The 24,351-nt window shown below is 49.3% G+C and overlaps 1 protein-coding gene across 3 annotated transcripts in view; it reads right to left on the reverse strand.

Annotated features, from left to right (window-relative positions):
* Positions 1-1,490: 1,490 nt before the first annotated feature.
* The window catches only part of ZDHHC14 (zinc finger DHHC-type palmitoyltransferase 14), a 266,206-nt gene continuing 243,345 nt past the window's right edge, over positions 1,491-24,351 (reverse strand). For 2 of the 3 annotated variants that reach the window (XM_027603530.2, XM_027603528.2), the window contains 4 exons: positions 22,296-22,398; positions 21,111-21,220; positions 16,657-16,759; positions 1,491-2,803 (listed from right to left, as the gene is read on the reverse strand). In XM_027603530.2, coding sequence (XP_027459331.1) covers positions 2,405-2,803; positions 16,657-16,759; positions 21,111-21,220; positions 22,296-22,398 — 715 coding nt within the window. In that variant the 3' untranslated portion in view covers positions 1,491-2,404. The remainder of the gene's footprint in view (positions 2,804-16,656; positions 16,760-21,110; positions 21,221-22,295; positions 22,399-24,351) is intronic. The other variant, XM_027603529.2, reaches the window with a different exon arrangement.

Consider the following 24,351-nt stretch of genomic DNA (forward strand, 5'->3'; position numbering starts at 1 on the left):
TTATCGAAAGGAGGTGGAAGAGGGACAAATCATGGGAAATCAGCAACTACCGAATTAGATGATGTTAGAAACGGAAAGACTCAAGAGTCCATTGTCTTCATCTTCCAGATGAAGAAACTGGGAATGCACCGAGCCACGCAGATACTGGAGTGAGAACTGACCCATGCTCTCCCCAGGGCCAACGCTCTCCCAGGGTCTCCGGGCAGCAGATGGAAGAAGGCAGGAAGCAGAGGGTTAGGAAAGTTATGGACGGCACATCGCGGGGCTGTTGCTTCTTGCTCACAGGCAGTGCATGCAAGGAGAGAATCCCTATGGGTTTGTGACCGTGAGAGTGTGTGTGTGTGTGTGTGTGTGTGTGTGTGTGTGAGTGTGTGTGAGAGAGTGTGTGTGTGAGTGAGTGTGAGTGTGTGTGTGTGTGAGTGTGTGTGTGTCTGGCTGTGTAAGGAAGAGCTCTGTCCCCCTTATTATAAATTCCAAGTGAGCACAAGGAGTTCGGAGGTCCAGGAGATCAACAATGGCTACTCATCATTTACCTCTCCTGTTTTCTATTTGTATATACAGTATGAAAAGTACAGATGGTGCCAAGACACCCCCATGCAAGAATTCTGTGGTTATTTTCAGCACAAAAGATTTCTCCACCAACAAAGAATTGGTTTTATTCCAAATGAGACTTTAAATTGTGCTTTTCTTTTTCTTTTCTCCTTTCCTTTTCTATAAAATGGCAACTCTTTCGCAGGAGAAATAGCTTTTTTTCCATAAATGCAAACCGTTGGGGGCGTCTTGTGTTTCACATGGTTGTGAGGAGCCCCACCTGGACTTTGAACTTGAGTCGATTTGGCTGTTGAATTTATCATCTGGAAAAAAGTGAGGACAGAGCCTGCTGAGTCCCTGCAGCTGCCTCCAAAGTGACTTACTCCCCAAATACAGAGCCAGCTCCCTTCTCGATGATAAATGAACCGAATGAAGTGGTAATTTTCTTAATTCCATTCTGCTTCGTGTCTGGGTAAGAATGATGATCTACATGATCGGGGCCCAAACGTTAAGCCGGTTTCTCCTCGTCATTTTCTGACACCTGAGGAGGACCTCACGCTGCCCTTTCCGAGCACTGGCCATACAGAGCAGGACGCAGACGATGACCCCCTGGTGGCCCTCCTCCCGGCGCGCCCTCTCCCCTCTCCCCTCTCCCGTGGATTAACCGCCCTGTGGCAATCTGTCAAAATGGAGCAAATTCTGCTAAGGCTGTGTCGGAAAGAGACGATTAAAGAAAAAAAAAAAAAAGAAATAAAAAAAAACCACTGTTGGAAAGCTACCCTCTTACCTGAGAAATCATCCTGTAAATCCGCCCCCCCCCCATTCAAAGATTTTATTTGTGGCTGTTTGGGGACCATTCCTTGCTAGGGATACTTCGATAAAACCAAACTCTCCACAGGCCATCCAAATGACTGTGTTGTCATTGAAGCTGTTAAGGATAACTGTACGCAGATCCAAAATAACAGAGGACGTCATTTTATTGGCTGTCCACAGGAAGTTTGGTCACACAAGGAGGTGGAAACTGTGGCAGGCGTGGTACAACACAATAGCTCATCTAACTACTAAACAGAAGGTTAACTGATACTTGATAGGCTAAAACCCCAGCAGCCCTCTGCAGCCCGGGTGCCACCTACCCCTGTCTAAATAAGCTCAAGAAGCGGGCGAGTGATGCCATTGTCCATTAGCCTCAGTATGTCGCACTGTCTTCCCATAAAACAGCACTGGAAAATTCACCAAATTAGAAGAAAGAAAGCAAGCAAGCAGCATTTCCTTTTGAATACCAACACCACTTGTAAACAGATGTAGCGTGGCATGCAGATCCAGATCTGGTCATTTTTCCCCCCTCTTTAGCTTTTTGGTTTTGTTTTGTTTTTTTGTTTTTTTGTTTTTTTAATTAACAAATGGAATGGTATGTCTGTTTCAAATATTAGTAGCATAACACATGAGTGCAAATTCAGTCTGGCCACCAGTGTCCTCAACCTTCCCGCGTGTCTGTCCTGAGAGCCCCGGGCGGACCGCAGAACATCCAGCCGAACACGGTCCTTTCCTCCCAGACTCGGCCTGCAGCCCCGGAGACTGCTCCTCTCTCCCCAGGCCCACCCCTCAAATGCCAATCGCCCGAAAATAGCCACTTGGCCATTTTCATTGTTATCAAAGCAGTCAGGGTGGGGAAGAAAATTCAACTCGACCCAAGCTGCAGGCATTTGGGCCCTGCCCTCCTCTATCCTCGGAGGGGGATCCATCTGCTCTCTGAGGGGTCTTGGTGCTCCAGGCCCTGGAGTCGTCCTCGCCCACCGGGGAACTGGGTCATGGGAAAGCTCCCGCCGTCTGCCCGCCACACACACCCCCCCCCCCCCGCCCCCTTGGGCTGTGGTCACACGGAGCTGAGCTTCACCAGGCCGCGCACCGAGTCCTCGTGCAGAGAGTCCTGGCTGGCCAGACCCAGCACGTGCATGGTGCGGCTGTGGGCCAGGGGGCTGCCCGCCAGCATCCTGGGGGGCGAGGGCGCTTCCTCTGGGGTCAGGAACTGGTGGCCCACGTGCTCCTCTTTCAAGGGCAGTACGTCTGTGAGCGCGGCCTCGGCGGTGAGGTTGGGCATGGAGGAGGGCGGCGTGGGCTGCCCGAGCGTCAGGCTGGCGCAGGGCGTGCCCAGGCCCGGCTTCCCGGGTAGGTGCAGCTCGTCGCTGGTGAGGCTGGGCTCGCTCTGCAGCAGGGGCGTGGCCGCGGCCTGCAAAACGAATTTGGTGCTCTGAATGCACTGGTCTTGGTCGCACTGGAGAGCAGGGAGTAGCCAGCAGAGAAGGCGGAGATGCGCCCGGTACGGGGTGGGGAGGGACGGGGGCGCAGGGGGGGAAGGGGATGGGGAAGGGCGGGATGCGAGAAAGAGAGAGAGAGAGAGAGAGAGAGAGAAAGAGAGAGAGAGAGAGAGAGAGAGAGAGAAACCTGTTAGTGACACCTCGGTCAGGCAAGGCAGAGAGCGTGCACACTAGCCCGGTATCGGCCGGAGACACCCAGCGCTCGGTGAATAGCAGCGCCTGCACCTAAACCAGCCGCTGGAGGGACTCATCACCCACAGGGGCCCAGGGAGTCACGCGCAGCCAGAGGCCACCATGCTCCTGGCCCTTGGTCCCAGACGCGACCGAATTAAGAAACAATCCCAAGGACGGAGTCACAGGCCTTCACCTAGAGCTGCCTCCCGTGGCTGTAGCTCATACACTGAAAACCACTTTGACTCTGTTGTTTTACAAATACAGGGACCTGTACCCACGCTCACAGCAGTATTAGTCACAGTGGCCAAGAGGGGGAAGCGGGGTCCGTCCACAGAGAAGCGGACCGACAGCATGTGGTCTAGACACACAATGGACCACTGCTGAGCGCAGACAGGAAGTCCTGACACACCCTACCACACGGATGGACCCTGAGGACATGGAGCTGAGTGACGTAAGCCAGTCACAAATGGGCGAATAGTCTACGATTCCACTTCCATGTGGTACCCGGAAGACTTAACTTTCCAACGACAGAAAGTGGAAAGAAGGGGGAGTGCCTGGGCCTGGGGGGAGGGGAGAGGAGCCAGTGTGCCTGGGGACAGTCGCAGTTTTGAGAGATGAAGAGGCCTGTGTGATGGATGGTAGTGATCTTGGCACAATCCTGTGAGCGGACTTATTGCCTCCGAACTGTTCACTGAAAAATTGTTAAAATGGTAAATTTTATGTTTTGTATATTTTACTACAAAAAAGAAAGAAAGACAAGCCCCTCAGGGTCTGATCAGACTGTTGTTCACAAGGCCCCAGAATTCCCCACTGCTAAATTTCCATCCACTTCGAGAATTGAGCTTCTGTGGGTTTTTTTAATCTGTGAAAGAGAATGCCAACATTTTATGTTTCCTTTTCTTCTAAATGTTCTTACGTCTTATGTTACACCTGCATGTCCTTTCCCTCACTTCACTCACTGGGCAAAAGAAATGGTGTAAACATATTTTTAGCTGCTCGAATGTGGAGCGTGGAACCCTCCCTGGAGCGATGGGGCAGGTTTTGGATCAGCCAGAAGAGACCTCGGTGGCACTCAGAGGACTTGAACTTGAGTGTGTCCAGTAAGTCCTTAGGGATTTTCAGGAACTGCTCTTCCACTGGAAGGAGGAGGAACGGGCGTGACTTTGGGTTCAAGCAGTAAGCTAGGCACTGCACTGAGTTTCTTCAGAAGTTCTTAGAACAAACACATTTCCCCTCTTTGCCAGTGAAGACCCTGAGGCTGAAGCGAATGAGTGGCTTGCTCAAGACCTTACAGATATGAGTAAGGCAAGGACCCAGGATCTGGGTTTGCTTGACTGTAAACCTCTTCCTACTATTGCATGTGACACACAGTAGGTACTTCATAAACCTTCCTTGTTGTCTTATCCCCTCTGCGCTTTTCCAGAATACCTGAGTTCCCGTACGACCTGTGCTAATGGGTTTGCGATGGAGGTGCCTCACCATCCTGCGCAGGGGACACCTAGAGCTGCCATCACTCACCCACCTCCATGCAGGGGACAGCATGAACCGCGCACCATGCAGCCTTCCGGGAGGAGAGAGAGTTCATGCAAGTTCCGACTCACTAGGCCTGTCTTTCTTTCTTTTTCTTTCTTTCCTTTCCTTTCTTTTTTTTTCTTTTTTCTTTTTCTTCTTTCTTTTTTCTTTCTTCCTTCCTTTCTCTTTTCTTTCCTTCCTTCCTTCCCTCTTTTTTAAAAACATTTTGTATTTAAATTCAACTTAGTTAACATATAGTGTATTATTAGTTTTAGTTTCAGAGGTAGAGGTCAGTGATTCATCAGTTGCATACAACACCCTGTGCTCATTACATCACGTGCCCTCCTTCGTGCCCGTCACCCAGTTACCCCATCCCCCTTCTCACCTCCCCTCCAGCGACCCTCAGTTTGTTTCCTACAGTTTAGAGTCTCACGGTTTGCCTCCCTCTCTGTTTTCATCTTATTTTATTTTTCCTTTCTTTCCCCTATGTTCATCCGTTTTGTTTCTTAAATTCCACATAGGAGTAAAATCCTATGGTATTTGTCTATCTCCAACTGACTTATTTTGCTTAGCATAATACCCTCTAGTTCCATCCACGTCATTGCAAATGGCAAGATTTCATTTTTTGATGGCTGCGTAATATTCCATTGTATTATATATACCACCTCTTTTTTATCCATTCATCTGTCAAGGGACATCTCGGCTTTTCTTTCTTCTGCTCCCGTGTGCGTGTCCTTTGGCCAGATGGGTTTCTTCCTACAATCACAAGTGGCAGGCCAGCCCCCGCCCCCAGCCCAGATGAGGAGGAGGGAGAACTATAGTCTCTTATGAAGTGGAAGACCCGATTCCAGGCAAGAGTAGAGCTCTTTACCGAAGGAAAGCAAGTCTCGGGGGAGACCCTCACTTTCCCCTCAGCCTTCCTCCCAGTCCAGGGAGCTCAGAAGCACCGAGAGCCTGGGAAAAGGACTGGATTCTCCTGCCCTCATCTTCCCAAAAACCACCCCATGGTTTTTGCCACCACAGCACTTTCCCCTGGGCCGGTCTGGCCGGGGGTTCGAGCTCGGGGCGGGGGGGGCGGGGCCGCTTCCTGGTGGGAGGTGCGGTGCAGCGAGGTGGGGGGCTGCAGGCAGACTCGTCCCCGCAGGTTTTGCTCACGCTCTCCAGTATGGTCAGTCTGGTCCAGTCCACCAGCTCGGTCTCGACAGGGCAGAGGCAGAGAAGAGCAACCTTCCTGATTAAACATTCATCTTCTGGAAACTGTCCCGGGCTTTGGGTATATTGTGCTTTGCAAAGAACGTTTTGTGAAAATCACCATTTGGTCTCCCTACCGACAGAGACAGCTGAGCTCCCTCACCGCCTCCATGTCCCGTGGCTCGGTGCAGCCTGTGAGCAGGCCGGCTAGCGACCCCAGGGCTGAGCTGTGCCTGGATGCTGGCATTCTGCTCTTAATCTTCCCTCCCGGAGCCCTCCCTATGCCTCATACCTTCTGTCTACCCAACACCCTCGGCTCTAAGGCAAGAGAAAACTGCAAATCAGATTTGCTTGTCTCTGTTGGCCTGCAGAAAGACTTTTTTATTGAAAACTAATTGGCAAATTCTATTTTAGGGATCGGTGCAAGATTGACTCTTACAGACGCACAGAGGATTATGTGAGAAGGCAGAGCTGGAGATTTTCAGGGTCAGGGGCACCGGGGTAAGGGGAGAGGTGGCCCCCTCCTTCTCCAGCTCAGTGCCCAGTTCCTTTTCCCTGATCACTCCCCTCCAGCCATGCCCATTGCAGAGCCCATCAGATTCTCCTGGGATGAAGAACATCTGTTGGTTCCTTAGAGCTTGTGTTCACCGGGAGCTCAAGGTGGAGCTGGATGCTCCTTGCAAGGCTTTATACTGTGAACATCACTAAGGATTCTAACAAGACCACACGTACCCGGAGGTGGGTTTACTCTGAAGCCATGAGGCTTAAGTTCAGGACCCCTCCAAGTCCTGGCTCCTGGCATATTTTCTTTCTCTTAAAGAGAAAGCCCCCTCCAAACCTGGGTCCACTCCTGTACACGTTACGGAGCTTTCCCATGGCCAAACTGACAACTCATTAAAACAGTAACAAATCCGTGCTCGGCCTCCCAGCCAGGACTAAGAAAAACAGTGTCAGTTTACCAGGGGTAAAGCCTAACGGCTTAAATACATGAAAAACAATCGACCCTGAACCATTTCATTAAAAAAAAAAAAAAAAAAAAAAAACTATAAGTCACTCAGAAATATTTTCAAAATGACTATTTTGAACCCTGACCTGTGTTAACTGACTTCACGCACCTCTCCTATATTGATTTCTTTAAACATTTAAAAAGATGACATCTTTATGGATATTTCCTTCATTATAGGGCCTGCCTTCATATTAATAATTAACCTACTCTCTGCCCTGCATCCCTTCCTACCAGCTTGACCTGTGGCAGTGACGTCAGTGAGCACAATTACCGGGACCATGAACCTAAGTGTTTAAATCCTGCTGCACCCATAACTTTGAAAATGATTTGCCCCATTCAAACCGACTTTCCTTTAGACGACCAACCCCATCTGGGGGCAGCCAGGACCAGGCTTTGTTCTACTGGCGTTTGCCCATCTAAAGCTCCTACTGGCTCCACGGGACAATGGACTTCATCGGATTCCAACCAGGGACTAGAATTCTCATAATATTAACCTCGCATGTTTTGAACATCTTCTTAGACAAGACTCAATGATTGGGAGACAACTTTTTTTTTTTTAAAGGTCAAAGGGTTTCCTCCTTTTGCACAATACCAAAATTCCCAGGAGGACGGGCTGATAAACCTTCACGGGCGCAATCCCGTTTGAGAACTTGGCGGGTATTTTCAAGGTCACTGTGGAGGTGATCCATGAAACGATGTTCTTATACCTCTTCCTCTTCGCCTCTGCTTCTGATTCTTCCCAGCCCACTTCTCCTTTCTTCTTCCTCTTCGCCCTTGTCTTCCTTCCCACCTCTCTCGTCTCCTATCTCAGCCTTTCTCAAGCCACCGCCCACCTTCTTGGCTTTTCATGTGCGGACGCCTCTCTCCAACCAGTAGGGGGCGACATCACTGTTTACTTTCTTCTCTGACAACTCGGTAGCAGGGCTTAGGCTCCAGCACTAACACCAAGACGCCCTGAGGTGTCTTTTAATTGATCTAACCACTTACATAATCTTCAACCAACCAAGCGCCTGGATATTGGGCAGTGACAATCCATCCACTACAAACGGGAAACTGAGAGACTCAGGCTATCATTCCAAAACAACGCTTTAAAGGTTCCTATTTATCAAACATCAGGTTGAATTCTATGAAACTGCCGTTCTAAAAGTCAAAAATCATCCAAATGCAGAAGGCCATTGGAATAGAAACCTGATCGCTTGGAAGAGTGTTTATGAAAAGACCCTCGTGTTGACAGCATGAGACAATGCTGGTGGGAGAGCTGGATTCCTTTGGTTACAACAGTCAGTGTGATGGGCTGATTTACTGCCCAAATGAAACTCTGCCATTTAACTTACAAAGAAGTTTATGGTTTCAGATGTTCAGATGTCACACACATTATCACTTAATGTTACAATTTGAAAACAGCGCAGAGATAATTTACTTTTTTCTTTCTGCAGATTTTCAAATAAAATTGCTCATGTTGGGATACATTTTATTTTACTCTCGCTGACTTCTTGTTTGAAATAAACCTAGCACGCAGATTAAATGCTGTGAAAAGCTGGGAGCTTTCTAGGCGGTCTTGTATACAAATGAAGGGTGAGTGAAATTATATATTGCTTCTGCTCCAATTCTTGTCAAGAGTATTAGCATTGGGCCGCATTTATGTCTGCTTGGCTGTGAAGCTGTGTTCTGGGCATCTTATGAGTGCTCATTTACGGTTATAGAAACACTATAGACTTCTAAAATCCACCTAAAATGTAGGTTAGGAGGAGAGCTTCCTTCTTATCCTGCTATTTAACACTATCATTTAAGCGTGCATAACTTTTTTCCTACTATTTTAGATTCTTCAGATGATGCATGGAGAGTTCTGCAATACTAGTTGAATAAATCACGTGACTGCTAGGTTTAGTATTTTTTGATATTGGATTGGGGGGGTTAAAAATAGGCTTAGTAAATATAATAGATGATTTTCTAAAAGAACAAAAATTCCAACAGCCATGTACTACATAATCATCTTGGTGTATGTAGCACGTGGTCCCAAAGCATCTTCTAGTTACAGGTGTCAGATATAAGCATAAACGATGACCCCGATGCTACAGAGTACTTAAATCACTTGACAATCAAGTGAGATATACACGCTAAAAACTGGGCCACAGCTGGATGTCCTGATTGTACATACGTGGAAAGAACTTCAATATTAGGTAATAATACAAGCCAACGATGAGGAAAATAGGAATAATGAAAACGTGGTCTTCAGTTGGCGCTGGGGTTAATTTGCACGTACTTCCGGTTTGGCTCCTCAGAATGTCACAGGCGTTCAGACGACAAAGGCTACACTGGAGTTAACACACACCATTTTAATGCTTTAGCTGTCCCTTCATTACTTTTCTAACATTTTATTCCTTGGGAATTTGTAGTAGAGGGAAGATCACCTGGGCACTAAACAACCATCCCCACCCCCAAATCGGGGGTGCTAACTCTCCCATCTTAAACATCTTTGGGGTGGAGGCTTCTGAGTGTTGGGCACCTCCTCGGATTGGGCAGGATTTGCATCCTGGGTCCATCTTCTGGTCCTGGTTCTGAGCTGTGTTCTACTCTTCTTTCTCCCCCTCAGAGCGTTCATATTCAGCTTCTCCCGAAGACGTTCTTCTATATTTGGGGGCACTGTCAGTGGTGAGTGGGAGCCTTGAGACCAGAAAGCGTTCTCCCAGCTGTAAACTGAGTTGAAACCTGAGTTTCTCATAACCAAAGCAGCACAGGGAGGCAGAGAGTGTGTGGGGCTTCAAGTCAGTTCATTTTTAGATTTACTTATGGGCAACTCACTTATTTTAGAATTGGTAATGATTTCTATGTAATCATATGTTGCTTGGGAATTCTCATAAAGTGAGAAAAACCAAATATACCGATCACTTCTGAAGTGTAATAAAATTTCCATGAATGCCAAATTTAATAAAATTAACAATGAAGTTGACATAGTCAGGCGTCCTGTAGACTTTAAACATGTATTAATTTTGTAGTTTTCATATTTTAGAGCTCCTAATTTGTTTTCAGGTCTTAAAAATTTTCATAGTTCCTGGAAAAACACACAGGCACTGTGCTTACGGTGTCCAGCGGGTAGACTAGCCATGCCCTCTGGTCTCTCAGCCCATGGATTAATTTGATCCTACCAAGGCCGTCCCTGCACCGAAGAGAACTCCGTCCCTCTGGTTCCTAGTTTCGTATTCATGGTGGAGCCTTTCGCAGATGTGACAAAACTGGAGGGAGGATGGAGTGAGGTGGAGGAATGAACAGGAACAAACCAATATTTGTGCAAAACCCCCCCCGGGCAAGGCCGGGAGCGGGGAACGTTCACACACACTCAGTCCACCGTCTAATGAGCACCTCCCATGCACCAGGCCGTGTTATCCGCTGGGGCTGGGAGGATGGGAATCCCGGCAGGGCCTCAGTCAGTTCCAACCACCATCCAGGGAGCTGATCACCACTCTCCCCTACTTCTCTTCACAGTTTAGGAATTGGAGGCTCTTGGGATTAAGGGACTTGCCCACAGTGTCCCAGCCCCCAGCGTCAGGACTGGCGAATGCAAGCCCGGGGGCTGTGATGTCACACCAAGCTCTACATTTCCCTGCTGCACTGAGTACTGAAAGCTGTCCATTTGCAAAGCCTTCCCCTTCATTATCTTTCGGCTTTATTCTATCATCCTCATTAGTGTCCAATTCGATCAAGAGGCTTGATTTGACTTGGTGAGGGCAGAGTTGACAGGGGTGGATGGAGAGAAAGTCAGGAAAAGACAATAAATGTGGATTTTCAAAAAAAGAATCTTCTGGCATGAGAGACAAAATCGGGTTACTAGATGACAACATGAGCAACTCACAGTTTTTTATAAAAATGCCCGATTGGCTGTTACTTCTAGGACAACTGATAAAACTGACTCACATCTTCTACTATTTCAAAGTGAATTTCTACAAGCCACATCATTCCTTTGTAAGCACGGGGAGGCAAACTGTCTGTAAGCTTTTCTAGCTACGGGCAGGGCACCTCCCCACCACCCCCAGCTATCTATGGACATCCAAATGCCACCATCAGCTTCCCCCTAACCCTCCTCCTGTGTTTCCTTTGGTGACTTTTATGCCCACCTTGTCACCAAGCTGAAAGGCGGGGGCATCCCTGGCTCCTTGTCCCCAGACCTCCACAGAGACTCCATCTCCAAGCCTCTAACTGTCGCTGCCTCTTCTCTGAACCCATCTCGGCTGTCCCGGCCAGCCCTACTGCAACTAGGCCTACTGTCAGGGTCTTCTTCTGTTTCCCCTGTCTCCATTTAACATGCCTCCCTCTGCACCCCACATAACCTCCCGGGCTCCATTCACCCCAAGAAAATCTGATGGTATTGCTCACTGAACTGAGTCTCTGCAATGGCTCCCTACCATGAATAGGAATCCACATTGACTATAAGGCACCCAAGGCTCTTCACACTCTCCTCTCCTGCCTTAGCTCCCTCTAACACCTGCTTTGCAACCCACAGCCTGGTAACTCAATCCTCCTGCTCCTGCACAGGCACGCAGGTCCACCCCACATCTGCCCGTGCCTCTGTCCGTGATCTGCTTGGAGCATCTCTCCCACCTCTGGGTGGCTAATGCATTGTAACTAATCTCTTAATATTTGGCTCAGATACCATCTCCTTCAGAAAGCTTTGCCTGAAACCCAGGTACTTCTGTTTGGAGTTCCACAACTCCCCGGCCTCTCGTTTGCTAGCACATCCTGTTGAAATCCTCCATACACCTGAATCTGAATATTCTCTGAACAGATCATGTCTTAGTTGAGCCCAATTGACCCAAGGTTTTTCGAGAAAAACTTTCTTTGTGTCAAAACAAAATATGGCTCAAGAATCATTCCTTTAACCCAAATGTTTGGAGAATTCAAGAGAATTTGAAGGCTATCGTGATGGTTTTCAACGCTGGCTGATGATTAAAATCACCTCCAGGATCATTATAATGCCAATGCTTGGACCACCTCCTGGGGATTCTGACTTATCTGGGCTCAGGATATCAGTACTGTGATCCTAATGTTCATCCAAGGCTGAGGCCCACTGGATTATAGTAAAGTTCAGCTGCCAGATGTAAGGGCAAGATCTGAAGAGGTTCAGCTGACACCAGTTTGAGGGCTTTTGAAGTTGAATTAGTGGAAAACAACCAGGCCTTGAACCCACTAGCTGTGTGACTTTGAGCAAGCCAGTCATTATTCTAAAGCCTCAGTTTCATGCTTTGTAAAATGGGAATACCTTGCAGGTTGTTGTGGGGATTAAATGAGATGATCCTTGCAGTAACAGTATCAATACTGTCCACACTCTGATGATTGCAAAGAGTGATAAACCCCAGCAGAAACCCACCTGACCACAGTATAATTCTGTATTAAACTTGGTTCCACTTTTAGAACTGCCTGAAATTCACCTTTTTTTTTAATCACCTTGTGATTTAAATTCAATTTTAAAGGATTTAAAGCCAGTTTTCACATCTGTCTAATTGGGGACTGGGACACAAGAATGCTTTTACTGATCATGAGCCCTAATTATATCTAATAAGTGATATAAATAAATAGAAAGGAAGATGGTGGATTGCTTGTGGACAAATTGCTCTTAGTGATGATGCACATGTCCTAAAGAGCAGAAGGTAAGGGCCTGGGTGGCCACTGCTGCCTCAGACACTAGAAAACCTGCAGGGATTGGGCTTCCTTCTGGCCAAGCACTGCTGGTCCTGATCTGTTGGCTCAGTTTGTGGTGGTCTTGGTTGGGGTGGATGAAGCAAGTCAAATGAAAGGCATGTTACAATTTGCCTCAAGGAATTAGTTTATCGTCAGTCTTGAAATATTTCATCTCCTTTTTTCTGTATTTTGGCAATTCCTGGAAACTGCTTGCATTATTTCTCCTGGTCCTAACATTACTCAGAGCAGGACCTGCAGCCCACGCTGGGGGAGGTACATGCATTTCACAGCATGTGAGAACCTAAGGCACCACTTTCCCGGCTCCAGGCTCACTCCACCTGTGTTCCTTCTCTCTCACCATGGTCCTGGGCTACTGCGGCCCTCTCCCTTCACTTCTACAGATTCCTCTCATTTTCTATTTGTTTTTACTTTTCCAGTCCTTAACTTTTCCTCCTTTCATCTATTTCCATAATAAAACAATACTGATGTATGACCAAAGAGACAAGGGCAACAAATTAGATAACTTTGTAAAAGAAATTTCCTAGAAAGACATGTACTGTTAAAACTGACTCAAGAAGAAGGGGAAAATCTGAATAGACCTGTAAAAAGTAGTGAGTGAATTCATAATCAAAAAGCTACCCACGAAGAAAAGCTCAGGACCAGATGGCTTCACTGGTGAATTCTACCAGATCTTTTAAAAAGAATTAATCCCAGCTCTTCGTAAATTCTTCCAAAAAAACAGAAGAGGAAGAAACGCTTTTCAACTCAGTCTATGAGTCCAATATTACCCTGATCCCAAGACCAGACAAAACAAGAAAAGGAAACTGCGGACTAAAATCTTTTATGGATATAGATATAAAAATCCTCAACAAAACACAAGCAAACCAAATCCAGCAACATATAAAAGGGATTATACATCACGGCTAAGTAGGATTTATCCTAGAAATTTGAGAAGTATGAGACAAATAAGAAGGGGAAGTTTTGGTATGAAGCCCAGACCTCTGCTCTTCTGACCTGTCAAGCTACAAAGATCAGAGACTCACAAAGAGCTTCCAGCTAGATGCGACTTTAGAGACAAATTCGTCCCAGCTCCCATTTTGCAGGTGGGGAAAACTGAGGACCACAGAAGCAGAGTGACTTGCTAATCGTCAGGGAGATAACTGGTGGGAGCCAGGACTGGAGCTCTCACTCTCTGCTTCCCACTGAGGCTCTTTCCCTCACCCGAGTCAGGTCCATTGTTGTCCAGTTGCTCAGCGTGGATGCAACTGACCTGGCTGATCTTGTCACGATGGACATCGGGGAGATGATGATAATAATAATAATAATAATAATAATAATAATAATATAGCTAATACTTAAATAATACTTACCTTGTGGGCTAGACAAGGTTTTAAGTGCTTAACATGCATTAACTCACTTAATCTCCATAGAAACCCTACAAGGTAAAGATATCAATGTTCCCATTTTATGGATGAAAACATTGAGGCAGAAGGTTACGCAGTTTGCCAAGGTCACTCATCTAGTAAGTGGCAGAAGCCTGGCTCTTTGCACAATTAATCCCCATCCCCTCTTGGAGAGGAGAATAAGGAAGATCTGGGTTGGGCCTGAGGAGGCTCCATTATAGGTCAGAGCTCTTCCCGAGCCCCTGATCTGACTAGCGCTTAATGTGTGCAGTTCATCTCCAGAGGGAAGGAAGAACAGGAGGGCAAGGAGCCTGAGGTTTTTAAAAATATTTTCATGCTTCCTGACCTAAGAGTCCAAGCTGGAGACAAACTGATGCCTTAGAAAGGATCCATATGCTGGACTGAATGACAAGGGCTTAGCGATGGCACTGCTTCACCGTTACAAGCTTCTTCATCTCAGAAATGTCCTCTTCAAACAATCCTTATGGCACTACAGACCAGCGCCTTCAGGGTCACTGGTTACTTGGGAGGTGGCCTTCCCATGGGAAGAGGCAGTGGCACCCTAACCATTCCTGCCAGGCCAGTGCCCTCGGGGGTATGGCCTTAACTGGGGTCACTGTGCAGGTCTAGATGGACTGGACCCCAGAGGCACAAAAGCAATTTTGATGACTCTGATTAACCGTAGGGAGCGAAATGACCTCCCTGGTCTCCTTTGTTAAATCTGCCCTCTCTGACTATCATAGAGGCCACAGTAGGTGCTCAATAAATGTTTGTGGAATTAATAACTTATGCTCTCATCCCATCTTATCATAAACAGGCCTAACAGTGTCAACACCTTGAAGGGGGCCTTGTTTACTTCTTAAATCTAGAGAAAGTGCAGAGCATGGTGGGCTCAGTACCATGGGAGTCACGGGGTAAAACTCACGTAAGTTCTTTCATTTTGATAAGGACCACTGCCATCAGTGGTATCTTCTCGTGAGGGTTCCTACTACATCCTTCATGTCTGTGTCCTGTCCCCGAGCGTGACCTCCTTGAGGACAGAGCGACTGCACTCCACAGACCTTGCATCCCTACCGCCGAGTCAGGTCCTCAACACACAGTAGGGCCTCAGGGAGAGTCACTGAATGAGTGAGAGGTGATACATGCAATGTGGGAAAACACGAACACACATCACAGGAGTTATCAGTGGCTGCCGTGGTCAGGATTCCTTACAGGAATTTTGTCCTTACGGGACATTTATTGTGCACCTGCCGATAGCTGAGAAAGACTCCTAAACGTGGGTATCGTTGTCTTTAGTGCCCGTCCACATAAAGGAGGCAGTATACGAAGTGAACACGGGCGTTACCCATCAGACTGGTTTTGGACCCACAAATTCGTGGCTATGTGCCCTTGGGCAGATGATCCACCTCTCCTAGCTTTAAAAAAAAAAAAAAAAAAAAAAAAAGCAAGAGACAAGCATGACCATTTGCCATTGTTGGTTTGGATTAAACAAGATTCTGCTCATCAAGTGCTTTGAACACAGTTGGCGCCAAATACATGTAATCTCCTTTCCTGTGGGCCTCTCTCCTTACTCTCTCTGTCCTCATTTTCCTCCTCTGAAAAATAAGACGATGACCCTTAAGGGTCATTTGTGTGGGTGAATGCAGACAGAACAAGACGTCCTGTGACCACTTACAGAGTGGAGTGGCCAGGACCATGACCTGCATGTACTTGCCTTTAAAGGAGATGCTTTATCAGCAAAGCAAAGCACCACAACACAAACTAGACACCACCACTAGCAACAACCAACCGCCAGCAAGCTTCTGCTGGGGGCCAGAGCCCAATCTCAGGGCTGTTAACATGGCCACAGGGTCACGGGGACGAAGTGCTTTCCCTTAGCCCTGAGCGCTTACAGAGACTGTCTTGAGACCGTTGGCTTTCACCCTGCAGTTAGTTCTTCATAAGCAGAAAACAAAGCGTCCAGGAGGCTGACATTTTCCCAGTCTACCCCAAAAGGCAGGTCTTTGACCTGCTTGTTATGGAAACTCTGTTGCAGATGATTCCAGTCTACAAAGAACAAAAAGCTCCTCCAAAGGGGGGGCCGCAGACTGGGTCCCTTTCTGAAACATGGAACTTCTTTAGGGAAATCTGTTCCAGATAAAGTGAAGCCACTGTCTTCCAGACACCTAAGGATTTTTAAGGGACTGGTGGTCAGGGCCAGGCCTGACTGTGCTTTCAGGTACCCATGGAGGGGCTCCCCCCCTGGCCCCAAGCCTCCCACCTGCAGACTGGAAACAAAGCCTGTCCACATTCCATGCCTCGCAGGACACCTGTGAGCCCTCTTTGGAGAGACTTGCTCAGTTTGGGCTCTGAATGAAGAACACCTCATCTGATTATGTGCATTGAGTTATGCATGGCTGATCTAAGGTTTGGGCTGAGAGTGGGGAGAACTGGCCACCCACTGCACCCTTCCAGAGGGCTGGGGGAGGTCGGCATGGAGAGAGGCAAAGGCACCGAAAGGGGCTCTCCGGCCAGCCAGCCCTGTTGCCAGCAGCTGTGTCTCATCCCCCAGACAGCACCCTGGTTCTGTGCAAGTGGGCTTTCCATCACAAGGTGCCATGACCTGTCTCTGGAAGACCTTTTGCATGTGTACTTCCCTTACGCGACCAGGAACACACCAACCACTCAACGGCCCTAATCCTTTGTTGGGCACAGCCTTCTTTCACGCTTCCTTTCCCTCGCGTGAGCCTTTCAGTTGATGGGTGTCCCGGGCAGGTTTCTAGGTGTGCTTGGTGTGTTACTGGGTTAGTGACACAGAAGCGGAAGGGAAGCCTTTGCAGGGAGCTCTGGCCCCTGCGGCAGGCGCTCCTACCATGTCGCTCTGGGACTGCGTGGCCCCGTATGCCGCAATCCCGTCGGAGGGTGCGGCTGGCTGTGGCGTGTCAGGCTGGATGTACCCTCTTCTGTCAATGAGGCTGCCAGAGAAAACAAAGCAATACGTTGGAAGAGAGTGAACGAAAAGCCAAAAACACCATCAACCCTATTTTAATTTCCATTTGGGGCTCCCTCTTTCTATGTGGGGCCCCACTGCCGGCACCTGGGGCTACACCCTGACTTACCTTCACGTACAGCTAGGGACCAAATTCCATCACCCTTCCCTTTAAAAAAATGCCTGTAGCCCCTGTTCCCTCCCTGCCACCTGCTGCGGACTCCCATGGTCTCCCACCCGGTCCCCCAGCCCCCGCAACCACACCCGGCATGGCCAGGGGCCCTCCGCCTAACGCCCAGTCCTCATAAGGTCTCCCCGCTTGCTTGCCCTGCTCTGGGGGCGCTCCATCACCCGCCAACACTCCGGAGCCTCTTATCATTTGTCCCCACTTCCCGCCCCAGCCTCAGCCCATGCCTTCTTACTACAAGCACAGCGCTCCCGGGTCCATTCCTTCCAGAAGCCCGTGGTACCTGCTCGCGCCTGCGCGGCACGCAGCAGAAGCCCAAGCCCCAGCCCCAGCCCGTTCGCGCTCCGTGTTGGCCCATCCCTGCATTTCGCTCCAGCTCGGGTTTGTCTCGCCCCAGTCACTCTCCCTTCCATTCCACTGTCCATTCTTCACGGGCAGCTTCCAAAGCCCCCAGCCCTTGCTCTTGCCCCTTCTCTGGATTCTCCCGGCCCTGCACGTGAAACCTCTAGTGGCGCGTACCACTTTCTGCCTGGTGTCGCCGTGATTTTATCTACAGTCCCCTCTGTCTAGCAGCCTGCCGGCTCCAGAGGGCAGTCTTCATCTTTTCTTCCCCCAAAGCACTTGCCCCTCCCCCCGACTCCCCCCCCCCCCGCCCCGGACCGGGCCTCTCCGCTGTCCCCTCGGAGCACCCTGTTGGTCACATCATGTTGGCATCACCCACTTCCATATTTGCATCTGTCGAGGAGTGTAAGCTTCAGGAGGGCAAGAACCAGGTCTTCCTAATCATCGAGCTCCACAGCGGATGCCCACTGGGAGCTGAGAAGAAGCTTGGTGGCTGAATGAATAGAAGTGGGTCCCTGTCTCCCACAGGCAAGTTTGCAGACTAATGGCATCATTAATGAATAATAAGGCCATCTCTTCTGTGCCCCGTGGCTGTGGGGCTGCTGTGGCCCAGATAGAAGGTAGGGGAAGGCTTTACGTTGCCATCAAAAGAGCTGCCTTTTTTCCTCCCCGAGCGAAGGCTCGGTGTTGACCTCGAGTCTAAGGGCAGGACTGCAAAGGGCAAGGGGGAGGTTCAGCTTACGAGTGGGTGCTCCTGGTGTGGCCCCCACCGTGTGGGGCTCGGCCGCACGCCCCGCAGCCTTGGCGAGATGCCGCAGGTGCATCCAGGTGCCCGCACATGTCCCCTCCTCCTGAGGGACTGCTGGTGTCCTGAGGCCGCCCTCCTCCTTGTCAGTTTGGCTCTCAGGAGACAGGAATTTTCCCAACTAGTACCTGCAGGTCTCCAGACGACACGGTAACAAGGCGTGAAAAAATACTTGTGACAATGGGACTCTCTGCTTCCAGTTTTGGTTGGATTCCCGGAGGTTTAGAAAAACCAATAGTTGACAAGAACCTCCATCTTCCAAAAGGGAGTGCGGGAGCACCGTGCAGCTCACACCAAGTGTGTGACCTCCTGCGAGGGCACAGAAGAGCAAAGAAGGGTGGGCGAGCGCTCATCTGCAGCCCACGGCAGACGGGAACCTCGCAAGTCCCCTGGGACAGAGCCAGTGTGCAGTGCGGGTGGAACTGCGTCTTCCCAAAAGATGTGCTGAAATCCTAAGGTGGCTACAGCTGAAGGGGTGGAGAGTGTTGCCTTTCAGCGAACTCCCGGGTCCCTACTGACGGAAATGACACGATGCTCAAGGACATGAAAGTGCCCTGAGTCCTTTGTTTTGTTCTGTTTTTAGGTGACAGGAGAAATTAAGGGGCTTGCAGCGGATTTCATTCAGGAGCAAAACAAACACAAAGACAAAAAACGAGGTCATCCAAAGAGTCTGAAAGGACAGAAGGGAGGACAAAATAAACTCCTTCTCAGCTTTCGTCCTCTGTGTTCAGCTTGTTCCGTGGACCGGCCACACAGCCGAGACTGCAACACGCTCTCCCGAGTCTCCCTTCCGTCCTCACGACGGCCTGGGAGCCCCTCTAATCTGGACGCACTGCCCTCGCCTCACCTCTTGCCTTGCCGTCCGTGGTCCCCTCACTCCTAACCCGAGCTCCTTCAGCTCCGCCCCTGACAGGCCACACTCTCCTTTCACCTCAGGGCCGTTGCACATGCTGCTCCCGTGTGTCCTCCCCCAGATTCCTTCCCCCAGTTCCTACTCATCGTTACAATAGACGACAACTTAGGCCCCCTCTTCTGGGAAGCCCTCCTGCGTGTCCCATGGAAACTGCACCCCGCCCTCTCTCACAGCCACTCTTTGTGTAGACTTGCCGTTCTATTCAATCTGTCAGTGACAGGTTGACCTTTAGCACCAGCCCACAGAGCCTGACCCTGATCACACCTTGGGACTTTCTCTTTCCAATTTTCCATTCCCTCTGCTAGACTCGTAGGAGGACCTCCTCCCCCAAACCTGGCCATTCCTACCCTGCTGCCAAGCACGGCCCCAGGGACCCTGCAGGGAACCAAATGTGGGTCTTTGCCCTCATGGTTCATAGCTCTCAGAGGGAAACAGGAAGACGCTCTGATGAGCACATCGTCACACCATTTCAGAACATTTTAGAGGCAACTCAGGCACACGATTCGGGGCATGCTCGTGGTTCTTAGTCCCTGTTGCACAGGCTTGGCTGGGATGCCCGTGGAAGGTTCTGGCCCTCTTAGGGGCACCGGGGTGGGTGAGGTAGGGCAGAGAGAGAAGGGGCACAGAAGGCGACAGGAGGCAGAAGCAAAGACAAGCACTATCCCCCTGTCATTTCTGCCCAGGGCTAGCTCCAGGAGCCTGTGGGCACAGCGGGAGAGCCCAGCAGCCCATGTTCCCTGCACAAACCCGGGAGTGGTTCACGGGGTTCCGAGGGGGGGGCCGTCCTCGAGAAATGCCCCATCCACAGGGACTTGGGTTCTGGAAAGAATACTGCCCCAACTCAGCCACAGCAGGAAATTTTATCCAGTCGTGGAAGCCATAAGTTTGACTGTGACAAGATTTGATATAGAAACAATACAAAGCAGCGCCAAATGCAAATCGAAGAATGGGGAACAAGAAAAGAGATTTGTTCAAAATGTGTGACTCCTCAATTCCTTTCCTGGATTCAGCTGTGCATTTTAGACTTGGGGAAGGAGGCCTGTTCCATTGTCCTCTTATGCTCCTCTGAGGCCCCTAGCCTGGACTTCATGGCCTGACCCCATGATCCACAAGTAAATACATGGTAGGAGGAAACAAAGCCAAGTTGTAAAAAACCAAGCATTTCCTGAGGGGTTTTCTGGGCCCCTAAAAGTTATGGAACCTCTCTGTGCCAGCTTCCTCATCCACAAAATGGGGTCTAATGGTACCTACCTCTTAGGTACAGAGCGAGGTTTTAAAAGCTGATTCATATAGGGATGCCTGGATGGCTCAGTTGGTCGAGCGGCTGACTCTTGATTTTAGCTCAGGTCGCGATCTCAGGGTTGTGAGATCGAGCCCCACATCGGGCTCCACGCTCAGTGCAGAGTTTGCTTGAGATTCTCTCTCCCTCTGCCCCTCCCCCTGCTTGGGTGCACACACACTCCCTCTCTCTCTCTAAATAAATGAAATCTTTAAAAGCTGATACATATAAAGCACTTAGAGCAGATCTAACACTGTTCATGAGTGTCCGCGACTCTGCCACCACATGCTGTCGCGTTACCATCCACACAGCCTGGACTGCTTCAGCCCGTGCTGATCTCTCCACCTGAACTATTTTAGCATGTATATTCTATATAACTCCGCTCTTAGCACCCATTTCTACAGGTTTCCTAATTGCTTCCTACATTGCGTCCCAGCCCCCTACCAAGTTAACCACAGCTCTCTGTTCATCACCGAGGCTAAAGATGACTCAATAATTAATGGGAGTCACGTGCCTCAGTTTCCCTATTTCAATCCTTAGGAGATTTTTCTCATCCTTGACACAAATTCGGTGAAAGAACCAAAAAGATGGCAGGAACAGCACCATAAACAGAGCCAGATCTCTACTGCACCGGGGCCGCGTCTCCACGGCACAAAGCCGACCACTGGCCCTGTGGTCATCCAGAGGGTGTGATCAAATCTCACAGTGGGTTTTGTGGCCGGGTCTCTACCTCACGAGGGTTGTGCTGCCACAGCTAAGTTGTTGGCTTTCCCGAGGTCTGATAAAGAGCATGACACTTTCCAAATCTCACCTCGGAGAGATGGGCCCACACAGGGCAACACAGCAATTTGTGAAGATATTCCCGTAGCTGTAGGGATTGTAATTTTCTTTGCCTCTTTTATTTGACCAAGATCCTTTAATCTGAAAGAAAAAGAGAATCAATAACACCAAAGCCATCGTTTAGGTGAATGGGAGCGTGAGAAGCCCACAAAGAATGCAAATCATCTTTACTCACTTCTTCACCAGGAGAAACTGAGACACTTTCTCCAGGAAAACTGGTATTTACCCCAAACTTGGAAATATCCCCAAAGGGCAGGTCAGATTAGAAAGTAACATTCTTTGGGGAAAATAATCTCTTGTTTCTATTACATGGTTCCAGAAGGTCAACTCATACAAGCCCGTGGAGGTTTGTTTCAGACTCCCAGTTGGCGTGCTCAACAGTAATTAAATGAACGGTGGCTGAGAGTTCACATGGCTCCCCCAACCACCAACTTACAGCCTGTCTGCATTTGGCCTCACAATGTCGCCAAAATAATTTCACAGATTCAAATATCCACAGTTACCAAATATAAGTTCTCTTAACTCATGTGTCTCATCAAGCCTTTAAGGCAATCTGACTGAATCTGAGACATTTAATTGCCGTACTGACAGAGACTTTTGTCAGAATCTACATATTCAGAGCAAAGAGGACCAGGTCGATGAGGAACATTTCCAACATTATGATTCCTGTTTTTATACCTCCTCTCTGGCCACATTAAATATAGACAGGTAATCCTGGACAAAAAGTAAAACTCTGGGTCGGGGCGGTCTCCTCCAAAAATGAAACGGAGGTGTTAAACATGAGAGGTGGATTCATTCGTTCACCCCAAGATGTCAGCCGGCCACGGTCTCTCTTCAGGGGACGTGCGACAGGTTACTCACAAAATTACTGAAAAGGAAGAGAAGATAATCTCCTCCCTCTGGAATTGGGTGTCACTTAGCTGACCTCAGTATCTGACTGACGTGCTCAGAAAGTAAGACAATTCAGAGATCCCCAACTGGGAATCACGGAGGCCAACGTCTGAAGATGCTCCCACGGCACATTCTTGGCTCCCAGGGGCTCACATCTGGAATGGGATGTGCGGAAGGCCTTGGCCCCCAAGCTCTTGTCTCCCTTCCCCCTCCACCTCTGGACACAGGCGCCCATAGCCACCACCCTGGCCCGCCAGGAACTTACGTCTTCGTTCGTCGTCTGGTTGGAGCTGATCAGGTATGTGTGGAAACCCGAGAGGCCGACGATAGACCAGACGGAGAAGAAGCACACCACGGCCTCCAGCACGGTGGCCTGGAGTCAAGGAGCAGAACAGGGAAGGCAGGGGGAGCTCTCAGGATGCCTGAGGGGCTGGGATGACGTGAGGTTTGGACAGGAAACACCCACAGACACTCCCTCAGGCCTCTGAGTCTGTCTCGCTTCACGTCAGGGTCGTCCCTAGTCAGAGGGGGATCCTCCAGGGCCAGCACGGCGCCCCTCTCTCCTCCAGCCTCTCCTCCTTCATGCTCAGTGAACCATTGGTGGGCTCCGTGAACTGTTGTATCAACAGGTCTCTCCCCTGGTGTCGAGGGTGTGAGGAAACTGTCACAAAACAATAGTTGACAGTCGTGCGCAGGGATGGGCACCAGCACCTGTAAGCCTGGGCAGGCCTTCCCTTCATGCTTTCTCTCTCCCTCATGGTCCCTTCACCCAGTGGTGGCCGCCTGCCCCCTCCCTATGAATGGGCTTCTGAAGAGGACCATTTCTCAGAGTGGCATCAGGGTGAGGGGTATTTTTACTTAAGGGGAATTTTTTCTAGCCCCTTAGCCCACCCTGACAACTAAGGCTATTTTCAGCTAGTCGATGGGTAACTAGGAAATGTGGATGCTCACCAGACATTGAGTGACGGGGAGTCCAGAGTTCCACAAGATGTGCTATAACCAGAGGAGAGAGTGTGGTATTCTTCAACAGATGAGATAAATCAACCCAGAGTGTGGCAATTTGAAAGGACTAGAGAATTTTTCTGTTCCACAAATGTTTATAAAATTCTATTTACAAGATATAGATGTTACGCAGAGAAAAAAAATATCCATCATAGGTCTGGGAGTTTAAATATACACCATGCATCCCCCATCGATAAGTTACAGGCTGGAGAAAACAAATTCCCATGCTTTCTTAATGCTCCCAAGGATAGAAGCCATAGATCATGGTGTAATACATCACCATTGATTTTTTTTTTTCAGGATTGGATATAATTCGTCTTTAGGCCAGAGAAATGAGTACAGTATTCAGCGCAGTGTCATAATCTGCCACGTCATTATTAACAAATATCATCGTCCGGGCATGTGGGGTGGCATACAAAATAGGAGAAATGAATGGGCTCCTGCCCGTTGACTGACTTTCAACATCAGCATAAACCACTGGCTCTGCTCTTGGAGAAGTAGAAAAATGCTTTACTCTTCTAAGGTTTAAACTTCTAGAAACTGCAAGAACTCAGAAAAGCACCACCCTGACACTAGACGGACATCTGAAGAGGAGATGAATGCTCTCCTGCCGGCTAGCCCAGACGAAAATAGCCCAGAGCACCCAGAGTCTTCGAGATGCCAACATACGGCGCTCCCAGCAAGCCCTGTCCATTCCTTATGGAGGCAGGCAGGAGGCGGACGAAAGGGAGGAGTAGCTTGAGAAGGGGAAAACTAAGGCAGTATTTTGGAAAAGCAGGTAAGTACGGACATTGTAGGGAGGATCTGTGGGGGTTAAGAGAGAGACGCAGAGAAGCAGACCCCGTCCCAGGGCTGCCACCAGCCTGGGAACCCCCTTTCCTTTCTCCCAGGGTTGTCCGGATGGGGCAAGTGGTGATGAGGGGAGGCTTCAGGTGCACCTGGGGACACACGGGTGGCGGCCCGTGTAGCAAAGATGGTCTCATTTCTCAGCTGCCTTCTCACAGGTGACGGCTCACAGATGCCCCGCCTCGCCTCCGACCACCCCCGCCCCCCTCCCGGGACAGACTGGGGAAGCAAACCGCGTGGGGTTTGAAGGCAGAGGTGAAGTGGAGTCCAGGGAAAATGATGGAGGTAAGCAGTGGGAAAAGTGGGTTGCATTAAGGCAGGTGACACTGGCAATAAACTTACACAGCTGGAAGGTAAAGACAAGAGCTAGAAAGGTCAGGGAGGAGGGGACACATGGAACGGAAACAAGAAATGGTCAGGGTAGAAAAGAGAAGAAAGAAGGAAAGCAAAGGACTTATTTGCTGAAGAGCCGA

Source organism: Zalophus californianus, chromosome 7, assembly GCF_009762305.2.
Source record: "Zalophus californianus isolate mZalCal1 chromosome 7, mZalCal1.pri.v2, whole genome shotgun sequence".
NCBI lineage: Eukaryota > Metazoa > Chordata > Mammalia > Carnivora > Otariidae > Zalophus > Zalophus californianus.